We start from the raw sequence: 22905 nt of genomic DNA, 5'->3' as shown, positions 1-22905 counted from the left end.
GCAACAAACACCCAAACTGAACTATTCTGAACAGACATGTTTTCAATAGACACTGCACTAGCAACACTAAAGTACTTCCTCTCAGGAGCTGCTGTCTAGTGGTGTAACGGACCGAAGTGGAACAACAGATTATTTCCAAAGTTTAACCATCATATTGTGAAATAAAGTTTTATTGTTGTCATGCTAGATTCTGTAAAAATATGTATTCGGCATGGTTCAATTTTCACATCAGCATGATGTGTTCAAACGTAATCTTGATTAAATTAAGTTGTTTAAAGGAGATGTTTTCATAGTAATATAAAAAAGATTTTAGATATGAATTATGAGCTGTTTAACGTTTTAACCCTAGCTCTAAGCAGCTTATAACACATCATTAAAACTACTAATGACAAGGCTTTTTTTAACAATGAAAATAAAATATTTTATTTCCTAATCATTTGAATTGTGTTTTTATGTTTATAACACCGCCTATAACAAGCGTTTTTTTTTTTATAATTTGTCAGATGAAAACAAAATATTCTGGAGATTTATCAGTATCAGTGAGAAGAAGTGACCTGGGGCGGCTGTGGCACATGAGGTAGAGCGCTTGACCCACAACCACAAGGTCGGTGGTTCGAACCCCTCTACAGGCAACATGCCGAGGTGTCCTTGAGCGAGACACCTAACCCCAAAATTGCTCCCCGGGCGCTTCATTGCAGCCCACTGCTCCTCTGGGATGGGTCAAATGCAGAGAACCGAATTTCCCCATTGTGGGACTAATAAAGGCTTATTATTATTATTATTATTATTACAAGTTCGTCCCATTTTTTCTGCTGACTCGGAACTGAACCTTGAGTTTTGTGATCCGCAGGGTTAGGGTTAGCTGTTCATTATACAGAGGACATGCTTTTATCACTTCATGTAAATAGTAAATGGAGGACACTTTTTCTAGTCTTCCCTGCACTCAAAGCACTTTTACATTCCTACAACATCCACACCGATGGCACAGCCTTCGGGAGCAACTTGGGGTTAAGCGTCTTGCCCACAGACACATCGGGACATGGACTGCCGGAGCCAGGTATCGAACCGCCGATCATCTGATTGGAGGACTACCCTGCTCTCCACTGAGCCACAGTTGCCCCATGTCTTAATTGCTGCAGTGCCCTGTTTTGCCTTAATCAAACAAAGAGAATGCCTCCAGTGTGGGGAGAGTGCTGAAACAAGGCTTTTACTCACAGCAAAGATCTCCCCCTCCTCGCTGACGGCTCCACTGAGTTTGTAGTGAATATGTGCATATGTTCTCCTGGCCTAGCTCCAGCTTATCTCTCTGAACTTTTGACTGCTTAACAGACGACATCAGAGTTAGTGTGAAAGACCTGAATTACTTTCACGTTCTATTTACTTATTGGTGCTGTCTGCTACTCTATTTCTATCTTCTGACTCTTTTAATGGTATAGATTGCTAAGATTTTTTGCCTGGATCAAGAATTTATTTTATTTTATTTTCTGTTTGCACACAAACACGAGTGAAAAGCAGAACCACTATGCAATAAGTTCTGGCCTGACTTTTAGTTTAAAAAACAAGGACCCTAAACCTGACCCTAACCCTGTGGACAGGTTCTCTGAGACAACTCTGTCAGCGTCAAACACTGCCTACCACCGTCCAGAATTCATCATTATCATATTTGGAAATGTCTGGATCACACCAGTTGGAAACAACGCAGCCACCGCTGGAATCAAATTCTATTAATAGTATAATGATAATAATATTAGTGTAGCCTGATCTTAATGTGACACTGTACAGGAATACACAATGAAGAGATAAATCAACTTGCAAAGAAAGAAGCCGCAGTATTCAAATGTTGATTAAGAATTGGAATGTCAACGTCATGAGTGAAGCATCTAACTACTGGGTACAAAACTAACACAATTAGGAAATAAATGAGCTCTGGGTGAAAGTATTGCTGGATGTCGTCACTTTCACTCTCATATCTTGTACATGTCCCATTTATGGATGTTTGTCCAATAATTGCGACGAGTCTCTCATCTGGGCCAAGCAGATCAAATGTCCTCCTCTTCCACCAGTTTCCTTCTTTTCTTCAGGTCTGTTATCCTTTTGTTTCACAAACTTTAATATCAAAGCATTTCTTGTTTTACCTGAGACACAGTCCTTCTAAGGGGACACAGCATTCACCACGTCGCAGCTGAGCTCTTTATTTTATCATCGTCACTCTTCATAAAAGTGTGCTTTTCTGCCTCACACCTCTGACACATTTGTCTCAATTTTTCAGTGGTTGTTTTTTATTTTATTTAGGGGCCATGCTTCACTTCATTTACAACATCTTCACTGCTTTCTCCGTGATAAACCTCAGCAAAGGTTTTCCCTTTACAGAGAACTGGAGAAGTCTCGGCAGGCTGTTTGTTAATAGGGGCCGGTCACAACATACAAAGGGGGGTAAAAACAAAATCGGCCAGTTTCATGAATGGATGGTAGTTTTGTTTTTTAAGTTATTTTGTCCGCAAAGTCAGAAGCATATTTATTATCAACTAAAAAAAACAGTTGTTTAAATGAAATTATATTTTATGGAACAAATTCACACTTATCACTATTGGTGGGAGAAGGTTATAATGTTTGTGAGAATGACCCGTAACAGGTTTAGGGTAACACGGAGGATGTATGCCAGTGCTGAACACATTTCTAAGGCACTTCCATGCTTGCTGGGAAACCCCAGAAACCTAAAAAGTATAAATCAAAGGATCTCAGAGTATGTCTGAATTAGCAACCAGGGCTTAGAATTACAATGGTCCGTTGCGTTTCCACGTAAGATTTTCAAGGGTTAAGTTGTGTATTTTATTATTCAAGACAATTAATAGAAGCCAGATATTTTACAATCAAAATCTTCCCAGACGTTTGTACATTTACTGACCCAGTGTTGGTCAGTCATGTCACAAAATATTGCCCGTTTGTTTGACTGAGCCCTTTTAAAAGGTATTTGTCAGTAAAATAATCCACCAAATTTGCTTGATCCTGCTTTAAAAGCTTCTGATTCAACCTGAACTGTCATGTCTATTGTTTCAGTGTAGACTCTAAAGATGACTTAATGCTGTTTTTAGATTTTTTTTTCTCCATACGATAAATTAAATTATGGGGTACATTAAAAAAAAATCTGTAATAACTATAAAAACGGTTGCACAATATGTTTTAAAAAAATCTGTCTTTGTTTACAAATACTTCAAATTAGAGAATATGGGAGAAAAAAATGATGTGATTAACATTAGAATCAACAATGGTGCTATAAAACTGTCCAGATGTTGTAAACCACCGGCTTGCCCAGCAGCTAACAGAGACACTCAACAGCCTGATTTGATGCCGCTGTTTGACACAAACCTGCTACCAGGAACATACAAGCTGTCTAGTCAGAGACAACACATATCTAACAGCTGGGTTACTATTACCTGTACCATTAAGCATTTTAGCTTTACTTCCACCCTGAAGCCCTTTTTGCTTTCTCGCTCGGCAGGTTTCCATGAATCGTTGTGGTACCTGGACCGTAGTCGTGCCTCCTGCTGTGAGCCGACTGACACCCACTGCTACTTCCATTATTATTATTAGTCACATTACTATCCCTATTTTCATGGCTATAATTCTACTGTAATAATTGCTGCTGTTATTATAAGTAGTCTTATTATATGAATCATTTATGTCATATACATTGAATGTGTTGTATCTCTGTTATGCTGTTCATTCTGTACACATGACATCTATTGCATTCTGTCCATCCTGGGAGAAGGATCCCTCCTCTGTCGTTCTCCCAGAGGTTTCTTCCTTTTTTCTCCCTGTTAAAGGGGGTTTTTAGGGGAGTTTTTCCTGTGCCGATGTGAGGACAGAGGAAGGGTCTAAGGACAGAGGATGTCGCATGTGCACAGATTGTAAAGCCCTCTGAGGCAAATTTGTAATTTGTGATTCTGGGCTATACAAAATAAACTGAATTGAATTGGGTCTCCCCCCTTCTCTGACAGACACATTACCAGTCACTGCATCTCAGCCTGCAGACATCGGTGAATAATAAGAACTCACACACAAAGCACTGCTTTTCTGCCTAAGTATGACATGAGAACAATATGCTTAATATATATTATATCCGACAGATGCTACAGGAGGTGTGAGCACACAGTTGTGAAATTTGAAGGAAATAAATTCATACCAGCTCTAAATAGATGCTTACTTAATGAAGGACCCAGATGGAGTCAGAGAGAGAGAGAGTTGAAAATGAGTGGGAATGGATCAGCATCACTAACACCATGTCATGAAGGTTTCTAGTTGTTCTCACTGATGAAGTCTTAAATGTGATAAGCGATTCACATAAGTCACAATAATTCCAGATAATATTTCCACGACAGCAAAACACCAAATCCAGGGAGCAACATCCACATGGAAAGCATCTCAGCCATCCTAAACCTCCGTGGAAATAAGAGTTCCGAAATATGGATATGTATTATTTTATTTTATTTTTGCGTCCTTTATCACGATAACAACTACTTTATGAAATAATCCCTAATATGAAAACTTTACCATCGACGTGAAACTGTGGTCCGGGAGACTATAGTCTAACTTTCACATACTCTCAGTAACGGAACACGGGGTGAATGAGGAATTAGGTATTGTTTTAGGGGGAAAAAATGTCTGTTTTTCAGTATTCATACAGGGAAGTGTTTAAAAAAACTTCCCCAAACCGCTGTAGGGACAGTAAAAGACGAACCAGCGCCACTTACCGCCGTGTGCAGAAGACGGAGCTGAGACCGGAGAACCAGAAGAACCAGCAGCGAGTCCAACGGAGAGGTTCTGCTCTCTCTCTCTCTCTCCTTCCTCTCTCTATCTGCTCCCTCTCATCTCTCTCTCTCTCTCCTCTCTCCACTGCTCCCTCCCATCTGCTCTCTCTCTCTCTCTCTCTCTCCTCTCCCTCTCATCTGCTCTCTCTCTCTCTCTCTCTACTACTACTCTATATCTCTCTCCATCCCTCTCTCTCCTCTCCCTCTCTCTCTCTCTCCTCTCCATCTACTACTCTCTCTCTCTCTCTCCCTCCACTCTCCTCTCTCTCCCTCACTCTTTCTCTCTCTCCCTCTACTACTCTATCTCTCTCTCTCTCTATCTCTCCACTCTTTCTCTCCCTCTACTACTCTAGCTCTCTCTCCCTCTCCCTCTCATCACTCTCTATCTTTTGCTTCTTTCTCTCTCTCCCTACTACTACTCTATCTATCTCTCTCTCCTCTTTCCTACTCCACTATCTCTCTTCTCCTCTCTCCCTCCCCCTCTCTGGACTGCTCCCTCTCTCCCTCCCTCTCTTCTGCTCTCTCTCTCACTCTACTACTCTATCTCCTCCTACTATCTATCTCTCTCTCCCTCTCTTCTGCTCTCTCCCTCTCTCTCTATCTCTCTCTCTCCCTCCACTACTCTTCTCTCTCTCTCCCTCTACTACTCTCTCTCTCTCTCTCCCTCCACTACTCTCTCTCTCTCTCCCTCTACTACTCTATCTATCTCCTCTCTCTCTCTCTCTCCCTCTACTACTCTATCTATCTCTCTCTCTCCCTCCACTACTCTTTCTCTCTCTCCCTCTACTACTCTATCTATCTCTCTCTCTCCCTCCACTACTCTTTCTCTCTCTCCCTCTACTACTCTAGCTCTCTCTCCCTCCCACCCTCTCATCTGCTCTCTATCTTTTGCTTCTTTCTCTCTCCCTCCCTCTCTTTCAACTGCTCCCTCTCATCTGCTCTCTCTCTCTCTACTACTACTACTCTATATCTCTCTCCATCCCTGTCTCCATCTATCTCCCTCCCTCTCTTCTGCTCTCTCTCTCACTCTATCTATCTCTCTCTCTCCCTCCACTACTCCTTCTCTCTCTCCCTCTACTACTCTTTCTCTCTCTCCCTCCCACCCTCTCATCTGCTCTCTATCTTTTGCTTCTTTCTCTCTCCCTCCCTCTCTTTCAACTGCTCCCTCTCTCCCTCAGTCCTGCTCTGTCTCTCTACCAACCCCACCCAATGGTGGATGTGTCCAACAGACCGTTGTTCGTTTCCATTTGAAATTAAGTCAGCGTTGATGTTTTGTCATGTAACTTGCGTAATGTTGTCAAGTTACTACTGTGGTTATTTTAACCCCCTCAGGTAAAACAGAAAGATCCCTCCGATCCGCCTAAGTTACAGTTTTTCTCAGTTGTTAACACACAAAAAGCGACAAAAATTCAGCACAATTTGCACAACCTTCACTTCGTGTACCAATCGCTCGACCCAATTTGGCACTACTTCACACTCCCTTATCTGCAATAGACTCTGACTTTCCTTCTTTACACTCTGATGTCAATTACACATCACCTTGTTGTCAAAACACTACACACAATGTTCAGTTGTTGCACACACTTCTCAAGTAAAATCTCAAAGCATCAACCTACAACACACAAATATTCAAATCTCTAAACATTCAGGTCTGTTGAGCAATTTGCAATCAGGACTGCAGCATAAAAGTGCCTTGAGCCTCTGTTTTGTTTGGTGAACAATGGAGAACTTTGAAGAGATCGACAACCAGAGAAGGAGAGGGGTAAGAGTGAGAGGAGGAGGAGGAGGAGGAGGAGGAGGAGGAGGAAGAGGAGGACAATGGTAAATGGTAATGGTAATGGTAAATGGACTGTACTTGTATAGCGCTTTTCTAGTCTTCCGACCACTCAAAGCGCTTTTACATTACTAATCATTCACCCTTTCACACCCATTCATACACTGATGACAGGAGCTACCATGCAAGGTGCCACCTGACCATCAGGGTCTCTCTAATCATTCACACCCATTCATACACCGATGGCACAGCCTTCGGGAGCAACTCAGGGTTAAGTGTCTTGCCCAAGGACACATCGACATGGACTGCCGGAGCCAGGGATCGAACCGCCGATCCTCTGATTGGAGGACGACCCTGCTCTCCACTGAGCCACAGCCGCCCCACAATGACTCTGGAGAATGAGCCATTTCTCCTTTTGTAAAATGAGAAGGAGGAGGGAGAGGAGGAGGAGGAGGACAAGGAGGAGGAAGAGGAGGACAAGGAGGAGGAGGAGGACAAGGAGGAGGAAGAGGAGGAGAAGGAGGAGGAGGAGGAGAAAGAAGAAGGAGAACGGTCATCTCTAATGAGATTCGGGCCACTGTGGTAGACCATGTGCTCAACCATGGTTTGAGCATGAGGGAGGCTGGCCAGAGGGTCCAACCAAATCTCAGCCGCTTCACAGTTGCTGCCATCATTAGAACCTTCAGGATGGAGAACAGGTACGAAATCTATTTGCCTTGTGTACTGTAATACTGCATATCAATAGAATACAGTGTGCTCACAGTATTTGTATTTTGCAGGACTGAAAGAGAACCACACCGTGGAGGAAGAACACACACTTTCACAGTCCAGACCGTCAGCCTCTCTACATTGGACCGTATTCTTCGCAGGAATGCCATGCGGATGAAACAGGTGTACAGGGTCCCATTCGACCGGAACACAGACCACATCAAGGAGTTACGGCGAGAGTTTGTGCTTGTAAGTCCCATACATTCAGCACTGACACATGCATGTATTGTACCTGTAATCCAATATTGTTCCTTTTCTACCGTGTCTCACTGTAGCCCACTGTGTTGACCTCTCTGTGTCCATACTGTAACTTGCATTCTCATGCTGTCTCTTTCAGCGGATCCAGGAGCATGACAGCTAATGAGTTATATGAGTACATCTTCATTGATGAGGTTGGATTCAACCTGGTGAAGAGGAGGCGCCGGGGCAGAAATGTCATTGGCCAGCGGGCCATTGTTGAGGTCCCCGGCCAGCGTGGTGGGAACATCACAATGTGTGCTGCAATGAACCACCATGGGATCCTGCACCGTCATGCCCACCTAGGGGCCTATAACACTGCCCGTCTCCTCGCCTTCCTGGATGGCCTGCATGACCTGCTGGTACCACCTGGCCAGATAGATGACCCACAGCGGATCGATCACGTCGTCATCTGGGACAATGTGAGCTTCCACCGGGCTGCTCAAGTGCGCGAGTGGTTCCAGGACCACCCACATTTCTCCGTTCTATATCTTCCACCTTATTCTCCTTTCCTGAATCCCATTGAGGAGTTCTTTTCAGCTTGGAGGTGGAAGGTATATGAACGGAACCCACAGGGCCGGGTCCCACTGCTCCAGGCAGTGGAGGAGGCTTGTGGCGATGTGAGTGTTGAGGCCTGTCAGGGCTTCATGCGCCACTCGAGGCGTTTCTTCCAACGCTGCTTGGACAGGGAGAACATTGCCTGTGATGTGGATGAGGCCCTCTGGCCAGACAGGAAAATGATATCCACACATTAAGGGCATAGTTGAGATTTTTGAAGTGGGGTTGTATGAAGTTCTTGTGCATAGTCATTGTATTATCTACAGTAGTTGGAGTTTGGAGAAACTGACAGCAGTAGCATCACAGGAGCAAAGTAATGCACCACTTTTATGGTGAAAGCAGCACAATGTGTTTTTGACATGTAAAAAATAATTATCAATTTAAGTCTACACTATCTTTAGAATATATTCAATGGGGAGCTGTACTGAAAGTAAAACGTATCTACAGTCTGGTGCCCTGAATATAGCATGGATACGTTACACTTTCAGTTCAGTTCCCCTGTTAGAAGATAACATGGAGAAAATATTGTAAATCGAGCATACACTTCAACGGATATTGATTTCTTTAGGTGGGCCTTTTTGTCAAGTGTCATTACTCTTGCCTGCCTCTCCAAACTAGGAGTGTCATCTGTTGGAGTACCTCATACAACCCCTTTAAAACTATCCCTTTAATCTCAATGTTGGGGAAAAATACTTTAACATGAGGAAATGGGTTTGAATACAGACTCTTAACTCAAATTGAGTTTGGTATTTATTGTTATTGAATATTTAGACAAAATATTGAGAAAGTATTATTTATTTATAATTCAACATTTGGTTCTCAACGTTCCATAGAAAACCAAACACGTCACACACAAACTTTGTTTATAATGCATTATTTGCTTGTAAGTGTATGTGCTAAACAGTATTTTATATTTGCTCTTAAGAAAATAGTTGCTGCAATGTTTATACTTTTTTACCAATTTTTTACAATCATTTAGAAACATCTGCTCTATCTTAGTTTTCCGACAGCAATTCTCAATAAACTACATTACAAATGCAGTAACATTATTGTGATGCTCCTCCTTTACGCCAAAACCCACCAGTGCAACCTGGTCTCCTAAAAATGCAGTCCCTAACAACAAAACTGCATTGTAAATTACGTGTCGAAGTAAATTACGTGTCGAAGGAAACATACATTCTCCCGCATCATGTATGTTTTTGACGTATCACAAATATGTGTGTAATCATAGTCCGCAGAAATCAACTTGAGGAGGAGTTCAGGGTGGCTGGGTGAGTCAATCAAACACTGGTCTTTTGGCCGTTTGTGTCCTATGTGAAACCAGAAGTCAGTGTAAACTTACTTAAACTTAGGTCCTTAACTTAAATAATGTAACAAAGATACTTATTGTAAGCCAAACCATGATGTTTTACTACTTAACCAATTAGTAAACAACATTGGCCATATGTTTAAAACTGAGCCGTAATTGGGTAAAAAATAAGTTTGCCTCGAAATATAACTAAGAATGCAGTTTATTTGTATGGGAAAGTGATTTTGCAGGAGACAGAGTTCACTAGTGCTTGCTCCTGATATGGCTTTTTAACTTGTGTAATGTAATTTGTGATAATCCATCGACACTGGTAAAATTATTCTGGTTTCTGGTCTGGTTTTGTGTTGATCTGATGTTGGTTTTGGTCTTTTGTTTTTTAGCTGTTCTTAGAGAGATAGAGATCTGCAGAGTGACTACACTGTAGGAAATGAGGACAGAAGCCACAGTCCTAAAGCCTCACATTAGCTTCAGCTGAACTTTAGAATGCATTTTCGTACAGGATGAGTACTGCGTAAAGTAGAGTAGTCAAGTACATGAAACTAAACAAGCCTATTTAACTTTTGCAGAAAATTGGCGATAACGTGATGATGTGACATGCTAAATGTAACAGTCCTAAAGACAACACACTGACTTGACAGTGTCATTTACACAGTAATATGTATAAATATCTCAAGTTAGCTCAAATGAGCTACAGCTGCATTTATTAAACAGTATGGTTTATGTTAAGGTTCAAGATGTCCATACATTACACTTCTAGCTACATGACAGAAATGATAAAAGTAGCAGTCTTGTCCTCTCTCTGAGCTTCCCAGTTTTTCATTGCATCACTAGGGCATAGTGACATGCTATCATATTGCAATTGCTTACAATTTGGCAAATAATTTAATCATCTTTTATTTAGTATTTTCAACATTGCATGACTGTCCAATATGTGGAATTATGCCACTGGTCTCTGGGCTCACAGATTATCTCAAACAACATTTTTCCAAGAGAAGCCAAAGATGCAGTTTTAGCACATCAAGCCACCAATGGGACAAGAAGAATGAAAGAAAGAAAACAAACGAATGAAATACAATCATACTTATATCTGCCACCATTTCCATGCCTGCCAAGTGATATCATTCCCAAGTTGATCAAGAATTCTCCACAGTGGAACAGTGGAGAATTCTTTTCTTTGTTGTCCTTGTCCATCATTAGAAAATCCTCTCACTTTGACTACGGATTAGATTTATGACTCGAAATATCAAGCGAATAGAAGTTAACAGTTTGATAAGGTGGATTTTATAACATATGCTGAGTTTTTCAAATAACTTTAAGGGTGTACAGCCATGCATAAATGGAAGTTTGACTCACATTCAGTTTCTTTCATTGTTGTGGCCCTGGATTCCAATTGATTATAGCCCAACTCCCTCAACAAAGCCCAACAAAAAATTGAAACAAATGCTCCTAGCCAAAATTGAATCACAAACTTTAAAAGGTAAATGGTAAATGGACTGTACTTTTATAGCGCTTTTCTAGTCTTCCGACCACTCAAAGCGCTTTTACATCACTAATCATTCACCCTTTCATACACTGATGACATACTGCATTTAAAGCAATATCTCTCTCCTTAGACATGCAAGGTACCTGCCCATCAGGATCTCATCTAATCATTCACACCCATTCATACACCGATGGCACATATCGGGAGCAACTCAGGGTTAAGTGTCTTGCCCAAGGACACATCGACATGGACTGCCGGAGCCAGGGATCGCCCTGGCAAAACAAGCACATTAACTTAAACAAATGAACCAAAAATGCAAAACAATTTCCCACTATTCAACAATTTAAAGCAAGTTGTGAAGAAAGCAATGTTATGTTATGTCATTAAACCTGCAGGTACTACCATGTGACGTGTCTTGTGGGTGTGTTCATCAACATAAAAGTGCGAACCAATTGAGCCATATTTCAACAGTTTTTACAACTATCATCCAACCCACTTGTGCTGCATGCAGTGTACATTCTAAGAAATGTTAAGAGCATTTGCCACTCGCTATATAGCTACAGGTGCACGTGTGTCAAGCTTTAAAATAAACGCCGTCAAAGATGAAAATGTTTTTTTCAGCTGACAATCCCAAACTATGAGAAATAAGATTCTCTGGTCTGATGAGACCAAGATTGAACTTTTGGCGTTAATTCAGAGATCAAAGTGACATGGTAAAGGGGTTACACAACACCCAGGGCCAATGAACGATCTGCCTTGCCATAGTCCACTATCATTTTGTGACAGCAACATCTGTGCTGGTACTCAGGGGCTTGCCATCGCTGATGCTCAATACAATTGTGGTTGTCAAGCTCCTGAAACATTTATTCTGTAAATTTGAAATGTTTACAAATCAAAGCTTTCTACTTTGCTTAGTTGTACTAAAATGCGAAATTGTTGACAATATTAAATGACTTAATTCATTGGATGTCTTATTTTTGATTTGACAGTGAAATTTCACTACTTTACGCAATGTAGTGCTAAAAATATATTTCATATATTAATATAAAAAATCTGGCAATGCATTTTTAGTACACATTTCCCTTTTTTTAAATAAACAAATTCAAGTTGCCACCCACAAACACAACTGACTAACCTCATCTATTACAATCAGCTGTGTTGCATTTTCCTTGAGGACAGATGTTAGGAGGAGTCTAGCCACACTTCCGGTTTACAGAACAAGAAGTTGAGCACTTTGCTCCCTTGAATCGCCAACCGGCCTGCAAATGACAAATAATGTTTCAACATAATGCACAACTCTGATTCTGCAAGACTCTCATACCAATTTATTTGGGAGTGTTAATTTTGATAACAGTATCTAGGTAAACGTCAAGTCAACTTCATAGAGCACTTCTACACCAAACACAGTTTATGGGATAGTCTAAAAGGCTGAAAGAGAAAATTGCTTAATGAGGCCAAACAATTATGTTGATGAAATTCATAGATTATTGTCTCAAGGTATATGAGCAATGTTTGTATGATTATATTGAAAAAAATGCCCAAAAAAAGAGCTTAACACTGCTCATAATGAAATGAAAAACTGAAAAATGTAAAGGTCACATACTATGCTTTTTTTTTAGGTTAATACATGTATTTAGATTTTATACAAGTACTAGTTTACATGCTGTAATGTTCAAACACTTGATTCTTCTCATACTGCATTTTCATGTATTTACCCTCTATCTCATCACTTTAAATAGAGTCTGCATTCATATGCAGAATCTGGGGGGTACCAGAAACGTCCTTGTTTCCACTTGTAGTTCTGAGTATGATTGAGCAATCACGTTTGAGCAGGCTTTGGTTGAATGCAGGTAGAGAAGACAGGTTACAGGAGAGCAAAAGAGGTGGAACACATTGGCCGAAATGCAATCTTGGAACCCACCATCCATAGTCTGACGATGATTTGGCTTTTTATTGGTTTAAAATTAGTTGTCAACTAGCTACTTAAAATAATCTGGTTTTACACGTACGTTCTCAACTCCAACTCGAGTCTTGCATCTTAAGTTGCTAATCAGACTGTAAACAATGAGCATCGCACCGAAAAGGAAATGTGGGCCTGGATATCCAGCGGCTATTCAGGAACCCCAGAAATAAACCCCCTTGCCCCGAGGGAATTATGCGTTGTTAGACCAATAGCTAATGGGTTCCGAAATTGCCCTCAATCTTATGAGTTCTGGTTGGCTAATTAAGCCCCCCTGACGAAAAAGTCAGGTCTGCTCTGATTGGTCAGAGTTTCCAGGGCTAACTGGTGGAACTGGTTGCAGCCGTAGACTAGGAAATGTTGCTTTTTAAATTTAAGTGACGAATGTCACTTGGAAGTAGGTGGGGTAGACAGATATTTCATGATCGTCATTGTTGTCATCCATGGCTTCCCCCCTATCATTTTCTAGGACACAGCTATTAATATGGGAAGAGGCAACTATTATTTTTTTGTTTTAATTTTAAATTTTTAGTTTACATTGCATATTCTTTTACCAAATAGCCCCTGCTTGTGCTTGGATTTGTTCTGCTTATGCTTAAACTGTATGCTTGCACTCAGATATAATATGCGTGCTTGTGAAACATTTGCTCTTAGATTTCTACTTGGCTCTTGGATTTTTGGTGCAGTAACCCTTCCCAAACCAGTAGAATTTCAATTCAATTCAATTCTGTCACAGTCACTCTTCCTGCACTATTTCTCTCAGCTCACAGCCCAGCCCCCGCTCTCTCACCACACTCTCCCTCACTCACCTAATCAGCCTCATGCAGTGCACCTGTCTGCCACACCCACCTCATCAGCACAATCACTCTCACCTGCTCACTCTGCTGCACCTACACCCTGCAGTATTTAAACACCAGTCTCACACACACTCACTGCCAGATCGTTCTCCGCATTATGCCAGACCTTCCAGCGTTATTCCCCGGACTGATTTCCCGTTGCCGACCCCGCTTGTTTGGACTTCTCCGCCTTGCCTCTGCCCCGGTAACTGACTCAGCCTTCCGTCCCAGACCACGGTATTCCTACCTTGCCTCTGCCCCGGTTAACCTTCGCCTTCTGTTTGACCACGAGATTTGCCTTTGCTCCTTTTGGTTTTTGTCTGCCTGCTCCGCTGACGGATCAGCGCTCTCTCGAGTGGAATATAACCCGTGAGTTATCTCCTGCCTGTCTGTCTGCTCTGTGTTCCGCTTTGAATAAAGCTCCAGAACTTTACCCTGTCTCCTGGTCGTACTGCACTTGGGTCCACACACCACCCGTTACAAATTCAGATTATTTTGTATAGCCCAAAATCACAATTTACAAATTTGCCTCAGAGGGCTTTACAATCTGTACACATGCGACATCCTCTGTCCCGGAACCCTCACATCGGCACAGGAAAAACAGAGGATGGATCCTTCTCCCAGGATGGATGGAATGCAATAGATGTCATGTGTACAGAATGAACAGCATAACCTTTCTTCGCTAACTTCACGTTTCTCAGAATGGAGCTGCCAGAAACCAGAGTTGGTTTCTCAGCGGGTCAGTCGCTGAGTGGGGAGAACCGGTTAGAAACGTGAAGTGGTTGGTGGTGACCCGTGTGCTTCGACATAGAGCTTTGCTTCCTTCGGACAGTTACCCAGCCTCCCTGCTGCTCGGGGGTTGCCGGGGGACGGCTAGCAGAAGCTATGTCTGGTTGGCCCGCACCGGCTACGGGGGTGGGCTGGCTAACTATACTAGCTAACGACTGAGCTTCAATGGTGCGGAACTGTGCTTCTAACTCACTGAGCCTTGCCTCCTACCTAGCAAATAAACTACATGTATTACATGTACCCTTATCAGTAAGGGAGGCAGAGGAATAGCTAAACATGAGACACACTGAGCAGGAGAGAGAAGCCATCGCTAGCTGCTAAGCTAAATGAGGTTAGCTAACGTTAGCAGAACTGAACAACGTGTAAACAGCTGTTGGATTAAGCAAAAAGTCGTTGAATTAAGATGTGAGCTATGAGTGTTCAAATGTTTAAATGTAAAGCAGGTAATTAGCCGCTATAATAGAGAATATCACACAATTGACTACTTTTCGCTGGAGCTGCGAAAAGTACGCTATCAACTACGCTGGGAACAGGAAGTGAGGCAATACGCTTACCGTAGTACATCAACACGCCAACAGTCTGTATATTGACATGTCAAAAGAATGACATGGATATTGGTTAGGTTTTAATAAACCAAATAAATGATATGCCTACAAACAAAGTTGCCTGATATATACAGAAAAAAAATAATCAAACAAAGAAGTAAAGAGTCGTGTTTCTAAGGTTCTGCTAGCTGTTCTCACATTTGGGTATGTCCCTCAAGTAAATAAAATTTCTTCAAAATTCAAGTCATATTTTGTGTGAAGTACAATTTTTTTTTTTTTTTATTTTTTTTTTTTTTTGTTTGATTTGTTTTCTTCCAATAAGTGATGTGGATGATTTGGTTTGATTTTAATTGGGGTGGTGTTGTGGTCAAGAGGCTGTGTCACAGTTCTGCTTTCATACACTCCTGTCACTCTGGCCGTTTCTCAATACCAAGTATGGTCAAGTATGGACTTGCAAACTTGCAAGTTCATACTTGGATAGTTCGACTCGGGAGTACAAACTCCCGAGGACGGGAGGACGCAGTACGGTCATTTTGCAATTGGAACAGCAGCGAACTTGATGATGACGTCACCAACTCAGCTCGTCGGTCCCGCCTACTCCGGTTATCTTCAGTCATATATATTGACAATAAACGAAATATGATATAAAACACAACCCTGCCTTTTTTCGTTTTCATTTAGAAAATATTAAAATATTAATATGTATATATTTTGTGTTACATCTGCATATAATAAAACGTCAATGGCGGGAAAAAGGTTGTTATGGTTAGGGTGCCGCTGGTGATCAAACAGGTTGCCGCTGGTGATCAAACGAATGAATGAGGACAAACAAAATCCGACATTAGAAAATTAGATAAAATTATTAAAGTATCAAAATGGATCAGAGGCTGGTGGTTGCCGTTGCTGTCGGTGCGCTTTATAGAGAAGCTGAAGAGGAGGTTGCCCAACTGAGGCAAAGAAGAGCCAGGATGCGGAGGAGGATGGAGAGGACACGGGCCATATTAGCCTGTCTCTCTAGCTTTGTACGTTTGTATAATCATCCTATGCTTTTTAACCTGTCTATCATTTATATGTAGACTTGACAGTTTAGGCATGATTAGGCATACCTAGGTTAAAAACTAATGCAGTTTAATATTGTATAAAGTCTTTATTTAATGTTTTAGAGGTGGTGATTTATTTTTTGTCAGCTTGGTTTGTGGTGCTGTTGAACTGTAACGTTATACTGAGAGGTGTTTCTAATATTTAGTCTACCCTTCATATACATGGGATGGACCAACACCTCTGAAAAACAATTTGCATTAAAAAAAAGTAACATTATAACCTTGCTGAAGTTAACATGTATATACAGGACTGTTATATTAGACTACATTAGCTTTATCTAGCTTTATCTAGGCCTACCTGATAAACTGGCCAGTACAGGGGAGGTTTGATACTTTAGTTTAATATTGGAATGGATTAGCATACATTCCACATACAGACCTGCCATTTGTCTTCTTGGTACTCAACATAAAGAGGCGGATACTCAGTCTGACAGGCCTTGTACAGTTAGGTGCACAAACATCACAATACATCAATGCAAAAGTAGCCTTCCTGTACTTCATCTGTGCCACGCACATCAGTTTAATAAATATCAAATAGTAAAAACATAAATAAACAATAAATATAATACATGATAAAAATAACAATTAATAAACAATGTAAAGAAATTCCAAAAATATATATATATTTTTTTTTTTTACAGGACCAAAGTCCCTCACAAAGGTATGCACAAGTGCATGACCATGTGCCTATCCTGGCCATGTTCTTTTCTGGAGCGGACTTGAAACCAGCCTTCAGGCTATCCAGGGGCAGCATCAACATGCTGGTCCAGATGCTGCCCCGGCAAAAAGCCCATGGATGGAGCCATGAAATGGAGGTCCTGGTCATGGTGTACTGGCTTGCCTGTGGAGCTTCCTACAGGGTTACTGCAGACATCTTTGCCATGCCACTAGCCACTGTTTGCCGGACCGTCCACAACGTCGTGGAGGAAATGATGACCATCCTCCACAGAGTCATTCATTTCCCCAAACCAGAGGAGATGGAGGAGGTGGGGGCTGGCTTTGTTCGCCTTGCTGGCCATGAGGCATTCCGCTGTGCTGCCGGTGCCATCGACGGGTGCCACATCAAGATTCTTCCTCCTGCAGAGCCACAGAAGAAATGTTATATTAACAGAAAACTTTTCCCCTCAGTGCTACTGCAGGGCATCTGTGATGCCAAGGGCGCATTTCTTGATGTGTACATAGGGAATACAGGATCTGTACATGACGCACTTGTACTTAGAAGGTCTCCGATGTACAAGCAGGCCCTGTATCCACCAGCTGGGTACATACTTTTAGGAGATGGAGGATACCCGTGCCTGCAGCGTCCTGTTGCCATCATGACACCATACCGCCAGCCTGTAGCAAGTAAGAACACTTACACACACAGCAAATTTTTACTTTGGTGACTTTGAAACACAGCATACATTTTCTATGTGCATTTTATTAACAGGCCAAGTTGAAGCCCGGTACAACAGGCACCATGCAAAGGCACGGAATGTTATTGAGCGCACCTTTGGCATTCTGAAAACGCGCTGGCGCTCCATCTTCCTGAGGGCCCTGGAGATCCGGCCTCTGTTCGCCCCGAAGGTGATTGGTGCCTGCTGCATCCTCCACAACTTGTGTGTGGCAGCAGGTGATATCCTGGAGGAGGAGGAGGGACCAGATGACAGCGAGGATGTTGCAGAAGTCATTCAGAGGGAGCTGTCGGGGAACGGTGTCCGAGGAAGGCTTGCTGCCCAGCTTTCTGCTCCTGGAGAACTGCCTGCATGTCTGGGTGAACATGACTACATCTAGACAGTAAACCTCTCCAGATGTAGTCATGCTCACTAGAGGATAGATAGATAGATAGATAGATAGATAGATAGATAGATAGATAGATCAGAATAATCCATTATTCGTTCATGATCGTTTCTTCTGGGGAAAACGACTTGTTTGTGGGTAGTTTATATGTTGTATATGTTCTTTTTCTGGCTAATTCAAATTTCACTGCATGGCTGTAAATAATTGTATAAAACTTTTAAATATAGGACCTTGTGATTCTTTTCCTTTTGTTGTAAATATATACAATACACTATTGCCTTCAAGAATGAATTGCCTGGGTTGAAACTGAACAATATTTATTTACAATTAAAATAACACATTTAAATCAAAACTTATTCACAAGATTCTCGAACAGAGTCAGATATCGCTCTGCTCGAGCTGCTGCCTCCCTTTCACTTTTCTCCTCTCTCTCTATGGCCTTTCTCTCCCTCTCCTCTTCCTTCTCTGCCTGCTCTTTCAAGAAGTCCAGGAGGTTGTTCCTGGGCCTCTTTGCTGGAGGCTGGCCTGCTTCCTCTGCAGAAGAGGTAGAGGCCGTTGGTGTGACCGCGCCACCTGTAGTGGCAGTCAGGTTTGCTGCAACTACCAGGGGCGGACTTATGGAGTGCTGCCCCCGGAGTGCAGCATCCATATCACTGTACCACTGCCAGGTGGCAGCAGTCACACCACCGGCCTCTACCCCTTTGCCTGTGGGGGGATCCCTAAGGTCCTGAAAATAGGGTATTAATCACTACACTGTGAAACTGAAGGCTCTCTCAGTAATACAAAGCAGAGCAACAGGCAGCTTACCTTGTACTTATCCTTAAGGTTGTTCCACTTCTTTTTGGCCTGTTTGGCTGTTATTGCCAGGCCAGACGTGGTAACAAAGTCACTGGAAAAAACAAAAACATAAACAAAGAGTGACACAGAGTGACACACTGCCTCTTCAATAAGATATGAATCATTATGGATGGAGACAGCACAAATCTGGCTCCATCCCTTACCCAGTCATACAGGCAATGATACAAGCACTCAAATAAATACTCACTGCCATCCATTTTTGGAGGAATTCCTCCTGCCAGTGAAGAGGCTCTCGTTGGCTGCCCGCCAGGCAATGAGGGCCCGGGTTTCCTCAGTTGTCCCTTGAATAAAATATTGCAAATAAATCGGTCAAAAGTACAAAGGCAGGGCTCTAACTTGATGCAAAGTTAAAGTTGAAAAATATGTGTATGTATATATGTAAAGTGATGAAACCAGTTTGCACGGGAACTAATAATAGATGTAAACTGAGAGAGCAAAGATTGTTCGTTAGATATCCCCCAAACGAGTTATATCATGTTTAACCACAGAGACACCGGAGCCAGCGGCACATCTGGAGAGGCCTAGCCGAGATCAGGCTGCTGTCAGCGGGATGCATGAGCATCACCGCCCGGTCTCCTCTCTGGTCCTCTCATATCTCCGACAAACGTCGGAGCTATTTTCAAACAGGCTCTATCTTGATAAATTGACCTCATATTTTAAGTCTTAACAACTACATTCTCGCTTAAAAAAATCTTAAAACTAAATTCCGTTACACAACAGCAGTATTTAGAAAATTATAACTTACAGTTGTGAGTCGTCTCCGCCATTGTCGTCTCTTGTTTGCTGGTGTGAAATGCATTCTGGGATACTTGGCTGTCCAAAGTCCACACAAGTCTCCTCCGATGCATCCTCGATATAATGGGCGGAGCAAGGACACTTCCGGGTATCTGGACCGTACTTGGCTGAATGCGAACTTGTGTATTGGAACAGTACTTGGGCCGCGCTAGATGACGTTTCACAAGTTCACGAGGACACAAGTACAGAGAAGTTCACATATTGAGAAACGGCCTCTGTCTCACACTCACCTCTCAGCCACTCCCACCTCACCAGCCTGTCACAGCTCTGCCCCTTCTCTTCTGCCACTCCATCTCTCACTCACCTAATCAGTTCATTCAGTGCACCTGTCTGCCACACCAACCTCATCAGTTCAATCACTCTCACCTGGCACCTACTCACCTCTGTATTTAAACCCCAGTCACTCACTCACCCGTTGCCAGATCGTTCTCTGCATTATGTCAGACTTTCCTGCGTTTACCCCCCAATTGAGTTCCTGTTGCCGACCCTGCCTGTTCGGACTTCTCCGCCTTGCCTCTGCCCCGTAAACGACTCCGCCTTCCATCCCCGACTACTAGATTCTTGCCTTGCCTCTGCCCCAGTAAATCGCCATAGCCTTCTGTCCCCGACCACGAGATTAGCCTAGGCTTCCTCTGATTTCTGTCTGCCTTCTCACCTGACGGCTTGGCTTTCCACCGAGCGGACTTCTCCACGTGAGCTAATCCGAGACTGTTTGTCTGTTGTGTTTTCTGCCTGGAATAAAGCTTCGTTCAACGATTCTGTGTGTCCGTCGTACTGCTTCTGGGTCCTTACCACACCCGTTACAGACTGTCCTCTTGGGCATGTTAGCTTGTCTTGATGGAGACTCAGGACCAGCTGGCTGAGGGGACTCTTCTCTTGGCAGGTTAGGGTTGTCTGATGGTACAGCCCAGTCTGATGGCAGTTTGTGAAAAAGTCACTAGCTTTTAGGTGATTGCATGATTGCAAAATTCCAATGCTCCTCTTTGAATTGTATTTATTACTCAATCTTTATATGCTCCTGCTTGGACAAATCAATAATGACAATAACATTTCAAACATTAATGACAATAAAAGTTCTTATCATAGACAACAAAATTGACTAAAACAAAGTACACTGTTAAAAACCTTGGTGTCTTAATTGACTGTGATCTCAGTTTGAAAAATCTTATGAACGCAATAACTATATCAGCTTTTTACTATCTCAAAAATATGTATAGCTATTGCCAAAACATGATTAAGAAAAACTGGAAAAAACGTTTATTTCCAGCTGGGTCAATTACTATATGCCTTCCTAAAAAGACCCTCAAACAGCTTCAGCTTGTACAAAAGGCAGCTGCTAGAGTTCTTACAAAAACCAAAAGAACCATTCACGTTTCTCTGATACATAGGTCTCTAAATTGGCTTCCGGTAGGTTACAGAGTTGTATTTAAAATACTGCTGCCTGTTAAAAAAACATTAAATGGAGCAGAACCAAAATACTCATTTGTTTCATTTGCACACACTTGCTAGACTTCTTAGATCCCTGTAGCAAATTATGTTAGTAATACCTACTGCTAGAACAAACATGGTGAAGAAGCGTTTAGCTTGATGCTAAGCTCTGTAGTGGCTAGCTCCGTTGCCTCACAAGAAAGGAACCCCTATTGATCTTGTGCTAGACCTCCTTTCTGTGTGGAGTTTGTGTGTTCTCCCTGTGTCAGCTGGCTTTTATATATGGGTTCAACGGCTTTCTCCCACAGTCCAAAGACATGCAGCTTAAGTTAATTGATTAATTGATTATTCTAAATGATGTGTGAACGTGAATGTTTGTCTGTCTCTATGGATAAGGGATGGATCTATTACACTTCTGTTCATCCTGGGAGAGGGATCTCTCCTCTCTTGCTCTCCCTAAGGTTTCTTCCTTTTCTTTTCCTGTACCGATGTGAGGCTACTTGGACAGATTATAAAACAAGATAAAATAAAATAATCCTTTATTAGCGGGGAAATTTATGTCGTACAGATGTAAAGCCCTCTGAGGCAAATTTGTGTAGCTGAATGAGGTCCATGTGTTGGTCCTCCACAAATCACCTACCATTTTACCTACCAATCAGAGGATCGGCGGTTCGATCCCTGGCTCCGGCAGTCCATGTCGATGTGTCCTTGGGCAAGACACTTAACCCCAAATTGCTCCCGCAGGCTGTTCCTGCGGTGTATGTATGTGTATGAATGTTAGTTAGGGTCCTGACGTGCAGGTGGCACCTTGCATGGTAGCTCCTGTCATCAGTGTATGAATGGGTGTGAATGGGTGAATGATTAGTAATGTAAAAGCGCTTTGAGTGGTCCGAAGACTAGAAAAGCACTATATAAGTACAGTCCATTTACCATTTACTCAGGCAGGACCCCCGGTATCGCAGGCCAGGGGATAGTAACCAACCACCGCTTGTGCTTCCTGGCATCAAAGCGCATGAAGACGACGCATGTGCAGGTACCACCGGATGGGCATGCTGAAATACCCCAGCGCATACATGACAGTCAATGCCGTTACCACTGGTGGTCTTTCCCTGTTGCAGTGAAAGACCACCAGTCTATAGTCTGACAAAGTGGCCTGCAGCCCGTTGAGCATAACTCCAAGATACTCCATCTGTTGGTATGGCAGGGGACTGCTCCCCTAATTGTTTGAAGGTGCTTGGGGCTGGGGCATAGCTGAACAGGAGTCTGTGCAGTCATACTGTAAGGCCTTTTTTGCACCGGTTTCATGTAAGACAATATTTTCACGGACCGGCCTTCAAGGTGTGGCGGATAAACACTGCGAAATAAAATGATACGACCGGCATGAAAACAAATATAAAATGCATAAAAAATACAAATCACCATAACGCTGAATCAGTGGGAGCCCTGAGCTTGTTTCTCTGCAACGAGACGGTCCCATCTGGGGGTAATGGGAGACAATGACACCCGAAGTGTGTTCCTTATGTCCAGTCTACTCCCTAATTTGGTTTTGATTGCTGTCACTGCAGAAAATCCCTAATTTTCGCTAGCTTGTGGGCTTAATTTTTGAGGTAACGTATCACGTGACCGAGACAAGCATCTTGACGCGTGTCAAGAGGCACAGGCGGATGTAATTGAGAGAGAATCCGGTCATTTTTCAAAATAAAACATCTTTCAGACTCTTATATTAGTTCCATTTTATTTATTATCAGTTATTTATTCTTTCAGTGCGGCCCGGTACTGGTCGCACTGGCCGGGGGTTGAGGACCGCTGCTTTAAGGCAACAATATCCAATATTTTGAGGCCAGCTAGACCTGAAAGTATGAACCTTTGTCGACTGGG

General features: G+C 42.5%; 2 protein-coding genes across 2 annotated transcripts in view; both read left to right on the top strand.

Moving 5' to 3' along the window:
* The first annotated feature begins 13823 nt into the window (after window positions 1-13823).
* Window positions 13824-22905, top strand: part of LOC129094096 (cadherin-12-like) — a 131483-nt gene continuing 122401 nt past the window's right edge. Inside the window, exon 1 of the mRNA XM_054602122.1 lies at window positions 13824-13970. The gene's annotated coding sequence lies outside the window, so the exon portion shown is untranslated. The remainder of the gene's footprint in view (window positions 13971-22905) is intronic.
* On the top strand, window positions 16866-17940 carry LOC129094628 (putative nuclease HARBI1). Its single transcript, XM_054602878.1, has 2 exons — window positions 16866-17511; window positions 17597-17940. The coding sequence occupies exons 1-2, from the start codon at window positions 16866-16868 to the stop codon at window positions 17938-17940; spliced, it is 990 nt and encodes a 329-aa protein (XP_054458853.1).

The sequence above is a fragment of the Anoplopoma fimbria genome, chromosome 8, assembly GCF_027596085.1.
Source record: "Anoplopoma fimbria isolate UVic2021 breed Golden Eagle Sablefish chromosome 8, Afim_UVic_2022, whole genome shotgun sequence".
Taxonomy (NCBI): domain Eukaryota; kingdom Metazoa; phylum Chordata; class Actinopteri; order Perciformes; family Anoplopomatidae; genus Anoplopoma; species Anoplopoma fimbria.
The sequence above is the reverse complement of the archived record's forward strand: the minus strand, read 5'-3'. Positions and strand labels throughout refer to the sequence as shown.

Bases quoted from the DNA above. Each gene is read 5' to 3' on its own strand.
- LOC129094628 (XM_054602878.1), top strand. From the start codon at position 16,866: ATGTTCTTTTCTGGAGCGGACTTGAAACCAGCCTTCAGGCTATCCAGG. The intron at 17,512-17,596 runs GTAAGAACACTT...TTTTATTAACAG, and splicing joins ATACCGCCAGCCTGTAGCAA to GCCAAGTTGAAGCCCGGTAC.